Genomic DNA, 7,500 nt, shown 5'->3' with positions numbered 1-7,500 from the left:
TATGGTCGGAGGGGGAAAGAAAAGTACAGGAAAGGAACGAGGAAGATAGGAGAATGATAAAATCAAGGATGGAGAGAGAAACAGAGTATGCATAGAGATCCCCATGTCCGCAAAGCTGCCCTTGGTCCGTACCGCTTGGCGAAGGTGATTATTCCTTTGACGCTGTATGATTTTAAAGTTTACCTGACGCGCACGTTAAAGAACAGCTACTCCAGCTACCAATATCCCATTTGAACGCTTTCGGAGGAGCGAAGTATTTGCATAGCACTTCAGACTTGATTTTTTCTTCTTTTTTAATATACTGGAAGAGAGAAAATTTTTTCTGGGATAAGAGTCTCAGTGATGTTATTATTCCTTGTCGGTCTTACAGTCATTTTAACTACAAACAAGGCCACTTTAACACCGATCAAGTGGGATCTTGATGCCTTTTTTTCCAAGGGCGTACGTACTCCGACGTTCAGCATGAAGTGTTAGGGCTCTCCTTAGTGAATACAAAGAGCACACTGGAAAGTTACCTGTATGATTGATATTGGCGCCGATATTTGATGACTGCTAGATGTCAACGTTTTAGACTATTTGTGATGGGCATCATGTCTTGTGTTCCCTGGATGGTTGCAAAATTTCTTCTTTTTCCTCCTAGTCTTGATCTGAAATTTCCCATGTCTTTCTTTTTTTTTTTTTTTTTTTTTGAACCTTGTAATACGCACTTACCATGACTCTGAGGAAAGCGTTGGTTGGATTCTCCTTGGCAATAAATAACCAGTTTGCTGGTGATGAAGTTCTATCACTGTACCAGCAGCGTTAATGCTTTGATACCCACCGAGGTGACCACCGACCAAATAGTTTCCCGTAGCGTTCTGTACCCCTGTAAATAAAGGAAAACATATCGGTCGTTCTAAGAATAAATTAAATTCCATGTGGACAGAATTTCAGTGGTGGATTCTGTATACAGTATACATAATCCGCGGAGTAGCTTTCCGTGGCGTTATGCATAGACTCTGGTGCTCCCGAACGGATGCCTTATGCCGTTTCATGTAAACGCGATGATGATGGAACCCGTCTCAAATAGCACATTAATCGGAATTCGGGAACCATCTAATTGTCTACATTACTGGAATTAACAGAACATTTATAAGTTTAATACTTAAAACTTACCGATATAATTCTTCGTGTTTGTCGCCATGTAGAAAGAGGCTTCCCTGGTGCCCGGCAAGAGCTCAGCGATCAATGTAGCACTCTCAGGGCCTAGTCAGTATCAGCACGAGCATTCGTGAAGAAATAAGAAAATCAAGGATTTAAATTCACGGAACATTAAGGAGTGCTTGAATATTTGGGCGCCTCTGATTTCTGAAAGGAATCTGACGACTTGTAGTGAAGGATGGCATTACTTGGTAAGGTAAGTGTTCGCTCTATTTGCTTGTACATGTGTGTAATTTTACCCACTGTCGTGCTAGCTAATGATCTGACACCAAAGTAACGTAACTGGTCATGAGTGGAAAATGTCAGAGGCCCATTAACCTGAGCCTCCTTACGTATTATGCCCTTGAGTCAACCCTGTGCGGTGTCTTTTTATTTCTAGAACTTCCAATCTTTTCATCATTTTCAAATACCTTCGGGTTTCGGGTGTGCTGCATGTGACGTTATCAATGGCCGACCATGGGTCTCTTATGATAGGCTAGTAGTAGGGCTATCGCTCACATAGTTCATATGGGTTAGAAACTTAGCACTTCAAATTACACTCTAATCAGTTACGTCTGTTCAAATATAAGTGCTACACGGCCAACGTTTGCAAAAACGTAATCCTTCCTTGTACTTGTACATGTTCATTGCCGTGACTTTAACATCTTCAGTTCCCACGGCCTGCTCCCGTCTGACCTTGTAGCTCAGTCGGTAGAGCAGTGGTAGGGCTAACGCTCACATGGTTCATATGGGGTAGAAACGTAGCACTTCACATTACACTCTAATCAGTTAAGTCTATTGTGAAACCACCCGTGGAAACACCCCTGGGAGGTGCTTCTAAAAATAAAAAGATACGGGACAGGGTTGATTCAGAAAATTAACATAGAGGATGAAGGCTCCGGCTAATGGACTCCTAAAATTTTTTGAAGGTTGCAACTCTATAAATGGTTTTGGCTCGCTAAAATCTTATACCAACTGCATAATGTATTAGAAAGCGACCGCCGAGGTCAAAACGAAAGTGTCCTTTGAATTAATTCACTGGAAAGTTGAGTTAAAAGCAATTTTTATCTTAAGACCATTAATTTTTTTTTCTCTTGACTTATATCATTCTTACCATATGCATCGGGTACACCAGCATATTTAAACTCAATCTTGCACGTACTTCCGTTGCCACCACACACACCACAACGATCAAATTCCACTGTACTGTCGAGCACATTGTCACAACCAACACTCTATGGATCATAAAGTAGTGAAGATAACTCGCGTCATTTATGAAAGCGGTAGGTCTTATCAATTTGCACAACAACAGGCTGTCGATTACAAAGTAATGAATCCCAGGCGAAGTTGTTCGAAGCAATTTTTCCTCTTACTGTTGCTTTAAGGTTAATTAGAGGATGGCAAGGAATAAGCATTTTCTTAAATTCGTCTTTATGAGACAACAGAGACACTCATTCACGCCTAACCCGCCCCTTACATTTGTATTATGTTCGTGACCTATCTAAAGAAAGGGTGCGACTGCGTTCTGCCAAGGAAGAAAATTCAAACATACCCTGCAGCGTCCATGCAAACAAACACTGGTGTCATCTTTATTAACCGTGCATCTGGTTCCGTCCAAAACGATTCCTTTAGATTGCGCACTATAGCCAATGCGGCAGAACAATCTTCCGCAACCAACTGTAAACATAGACATGAAACGTAGTCAGTATCTGACAGAGAGCTGCAGGAGGAGAAAATGTTAGAGAGAGGGCTTTCTTACGATTGATAATTCACATGTCTGAGACATTTAGTGAGATAGTGGCCAGAGTTTGTGGACAAAAAAAACGTAAATCTCTTCTAATTCCCACCCCTGTCTTTTCATTACATACACTTTCCCAGTTTGTGTAATTGAATTGGAAGACCTTAGAAAGCAATGACCAGAACCAGGTTGCTGACCAGCGGTTTTCGTTAAAACAATGGTTTGCTGGGGTGCTCAATCTCCCTGGCTCAGAAAACCTGGTTGTGGTCATTGTTATTTAAGGTTTTCCAGTTGAATTGACGGTGAGAACGTAATGTATAAGTTCATGGGTGACAGCAGCTGTGCTGCTGCGTACTATCCAACAGTGCTATATTCAAGTTCGCTTCATTAACTCTCTACTTTAAAACGACTTGAGTTAGCACACTTACGCCTGAAAGAGGCCTGTGAAGTTTCTTAAATGAATAGGAGGCGAATCTGATCAACTAATAATGACGCAAATGTGTGCATTCTACGAAAGCTCTCACGGCTTTCAATGAAAAACCAATAAACTGTTTGAAGTATCCGTAAGCTCCAAAGTTAAAGGCGTAGAAGCTACTTAAGGCGACGTGAAAGCTTTGAAAATATACAGTATGCATGAGTTGGGCACTTACCGTAGCGCCGGGCGAGGTATGCTCTTGAATTCGGAATTCTGTCCGCACACTGCTGATCTCTAAACCTCCACCCGTTAGCGGGACAAGCCTAAGAAACAAAGAATTAAGTTTTTAGGAGGAAGCATCTCCTCCAATGCAGCATTCAATTAACAAGCCTGTAGGCAATAAGCATTGATTGCAGTATTCCAAATGGATTTTCCGGTCGAGACCATTTCGTAAAACAAAGCAAAATTGCTTCGATTAAAGCTTACGAGTTCGGTTTAATTTTTCGCTCATTCCCAAGTTGGGATCCAGCTCTGTTACACAAAAGCGAGCGAGCACCTTGCATTTGGTACGAAATTTCATGGACTAACCGTCACTTTCCCTCTTTTAACTCCTCCAGTGTGCACATATGTCAGTAGGAAAGGTAGATTTGAATTGTGGTACACTAGGTTAAAAAATTCCCGTTTACGTAGCGTCCATTGTATTGAGTCCTTGTCAAGCATCAGAATCTATTAATATTCCCTATTTCTCTTTGCTTTATTCCGTTTCGCCAGTACTATGCCTACTCAGAACTGAGCCATCTTAGCGTCTCGTCAATTGACGAGCACAGCATTACGCCGGTTTCACGACAAAATGAAAACAATTTTTTCCAAACAGAAATTCCCACTCTTTTCCGGCTGAGATTGCCGATTTTTTTCCCAAATAAGGAAAGCGCCATAACTTTCCAATTTTTAAGGAAACGATCTTTCTCTGAGAAACACTTACCGCTAGCCTTGGGTATTTCAAGTGGTTTGATACCAATTTTGATAGGGTGACATTCTTCTTCATATATATGTTTATACACTGTATAAAAAGGCTAATTCGTGAAAAACCACATGGAAAACAAGTTAAATTTTAAAATTCACATTCTGTATAATGTTTCAGAAGGGCGATAAACTTGCGCCAGCTAATCAATGATGTAAAACGTTTCACGTAACATTCACGAAAAGGTTAGGCCTTGATGAAGTTGAAAAATCAATATTCAAGGTAATTCCCAAACCAAAATGCATGGTCCTGATTCAAGGCTTCCCAGCTTTGGAAAATGCATGACAAACTCACCAGTGGATTACAAATTCGATATTTCCGACTTTGTCCCTGACAGTATTTGGAGCCTGGGCTGAAACGCAAACGATATGAATAATATTTTTTGGATCAAGACACCAAATAAACAGGTAAAAGCATTGAAAGAGAAAAAGAGACGGGGAATTTTTTTTTTTTTTTGTTTTCAAATTTCTTACCTAAGTTATATATTATTTTAAGATCCGATCGTAGAAGAATTTCAAACTACTGGGAGAAGGTTTGCTGTGAATTAGGGGACGCGGAAATTTCGGTTGCTATAATGACAAAAATGTAGCTGAAGTCAACTAGAGGACCTTTCCTCAAACTTGACTTATGAAGGAATAATTTTCATACTTCGAGACAAAGACAGCCAAGAGGAGGACACTATTTAAGTGTATAAGTTGCAGATAAAATCCGTTTTGAGGTTGAATCCGTTTTTTTTCCTAGGTTAAATAAGTTGAATGATACGCACACCACTTAGGCAACCCCTTATAAAAGGATTGAAAACACATATATACCTTTCCTCAAGCTCTGTATTACCCATCTCACCACGTCTTCTTAATGTTTTGTATCATCTTATCGGTTTCTGTATTCATACACTTACCCATTCACTCTCAACATTATAATATAGTGAGGGAACAAAGAACTCTACTATTCACTTCCCGGTACTCGTCGACACAGCTCTTTTCAGTCTTTACTGTCGTATAATAAGTCAACTGATATCAATGGATAAAAATCAAAACTAATCCTAACCTGCCCCTAATTTTTCTTTAAACTAAACTTAAGCCCAAAAAAAAGTTCCTTCGATTGAAATATGTGAGTGCGTACTCAACCTAGGTACAATGAGGATCGCTGATTTAAGGACGGTGCCTACTATTGTTATTGCGCATACGTTCTACGCATCTCGAGATACTCGAGTTTCCTATCGATGATGCTTACTGATACAGGGATATTTTTGAAAGGTTTAAAACTATCCGGAGAAAGTACATCTTAGTAAGTGCTCTTGGTATCCAAAAGGAAAATTAAATTAGGGGTAACCATGCATTTTTGAGAGATGATTAAGCTTCAAATTGAGAAAGAACGCCGTACATTGCTTTGTATTTTAAAGCTGTTTACAAATATTATTCACGAATTATCTTTAGAAAATGCGTGGTTACACCCAATTTTCTCCTTGGATTTCAATAACACTTGTTAAGATCTACATTTCCTTCATGATCATAATCCGAGGCAAAAATACCTTTGAATTAGTAGGCACCGTCCTTAATCTAGGTAAAAGCTGATTCAACCTGAAAACGATTTTACCAGCAGCATATATATCCCTGTGAATGCCACTACAGTTTGAACATTCTATATTTGAAGATAAAGTCCTACACGTTCAAGGAAGCATTCCTGTAAGTCAGATACAATATTCGTGTCCGAACTGTATAGGGTGTACAATTGATTGCTGCTTACCTGCCGAACAGATCCGCCGCCTATATTTGTTTGTCCTTAGTGGACAAAGTAAGATTTTCCAACATAACCTGTTTTGCTCAACTATGGGATCGTGAACACGCATGAATAGCACGAAAGAGAAAACCAAAGCAGTTGTTTTGCGCTCTTCTCACTCACTCTCTCTCGCTGAGCTCATGTTATTTAATCACTCACTTGGGATGGGTGCAATGCCTGGTTACGAACTGCACACCTCCACCGCAGGATCGAGTACATTGTGAATAGTCATGTCCCCAGTCTGTCCAGTAATCTTTGTTCATTGACCACACGACACCTGAGCTTTGACAGAGTCCTTTTATACACCACTTGAAAAAGCAAATGATTGAAAATCTCAGAAATTTCAGGAATTAAATATAAGTAAAGGTAGCCGTAAACCTCATGGAAGTAGGGGCCTAATCTTGCGAAAATGCATGCGCATGCGCATGCTATGTGCTTTTTCTAAGACAGTATAGACGGCAGAGATAACAAAAGGCTTTTGCTTACCATGCCAGGTATACAGCTCGTTCCGTCCATTACTACAGCGAGGTTTGAAAGCATCACTCCATGTTTCTCACATCTTAGAACAGCGCACTGGTGCTGCCATAAAAAGAAATAATAATTAAGTAACAAACGAAGAATCTTCCCTTCAGTTGATTCGCAAAAACCCCGAATACAAACAGGACTGTGGAGAAAAATTATGTCGTGTTTCCCTCGACCTGGAGGACATAGTATAACATATAGCATTGTCACACCTTTTTTCATTTTTGTTAAAGTGCCCATCGCCTCAACACACTTTTTCACTTCTCTTTATTTTCCGAAATCGTCCCAAATACATCTTGTTGTTTTTGGAACCTTTTGATTGAAATTTTACTTTTTTATTGGCTTTGAAAGACGGGAAAAGTGGTCATACTTTGATCCATAAGCGAGCAATGAAGGGAAACGTGACAAATTAATTTGCAGTGAGATAGTTCTTTGAAAACAGCGATGCAGATTCTTTTTCACTAAGCTCCCTTGTATTTTGTCTCCCAGTCCTTAAGATAAAATTGCATGTTTGTCATAATTTTAGCGAATGCTACTATTTTTGTGTGAAGGTCGTACTCATTTTCAGTGTTGAAAACATTTGGAGTATTTGGATTGGAAAAATCCTTATTTCTCTTTGTTTTTTTCTACTGAGTTTTTGGCTTTATGTGTAAACCATTTTTCAAAATCAAGGGACATTTCTTTTTGGATTACCGAAATTCTTGACCAGTCATAGACACTTTGCACGGCGAGTAGTTTTAATTGACTCTTTGCCGCCGACGATTTAACGTTTCTTTCCATTAATTAACGCAATCATCTGAGCTAAGATACAGTAGATGTAACACATCTTACCGATATTTCAATTCA

At 39.6% G+C, this 7,500-nt stretch overlaps 1 protein-coding gene across 1 annotated transcript in view; it reads right to left on the bottom strand.

The window, feature by feature from the left end:
- The window catches only part of LOC138028515 (A disintegrin and metalloproteinase with thrombospondin motifs 6-like), a 48,605-nt gene that overhangs the window by 16,344 nt on the left and 24,761 nt on the right, over positions 1 to 7,500 (bottom strand). Inside the window, exons 16-24 of the mRNA XM_068876091.1 lie at positions 6,619 to 6,711; positions 6,292 to 6,440; positions 4,648 to 4,705; positions 3,568 to 3,655; positions 2,732 to 2,856; positions 2,294 to 2,414; positions 1,156 to 1,245; positions 712 to 865; positions 184 to 301 (exon numbers count right to left, since the gene is read on the bottom strand). Coding sequence (XP_068732192.1) covers positions 196 to 301; positions 712 to 865; positions 1,156 to 1,245; positions 2,294 to 2,414; positions 2,732 to 2,856; positions 3,568 to 3,655; positions 4,648 to 4,705; positions 6,292 to 6,440; positions 6,619 to 6,711 — 984 coding nt within the window. The 3' untranslated portion in view covers positions 184 to 195. The remainder of the gene's footprint in view (positions 1 to 183; positions 302 to 711; positions 866 to 1,155; positions 1,246 to 2,293; positions 2,415 to 2,731; positions 2,857 to 3,567; positions 3,656 to 4,647; positions 4,706 to 6,291; positions 6,441 to 6,618; positions 6,712 to 7,500) is intronic.

This window comes from Montipora capricornis, chromosome 13 (assembly GCF_036669925.1).
Source record: "Montipora capricornis isolate CH-2021 chromosome 13, ASM3666992v2, whole genome shotgun sequence".
Taxonomy (NCBI): Eukaryota; Metazoa; Cnidaria; class Anthozoa; order Scleractinia; family Acroporidae; genus Montipora; species Montipora capricornis.
Note: the sequence above shows the minus strand (reverse complement) of the source record. Positions and strands in the feature narration are given on the sequence as shown.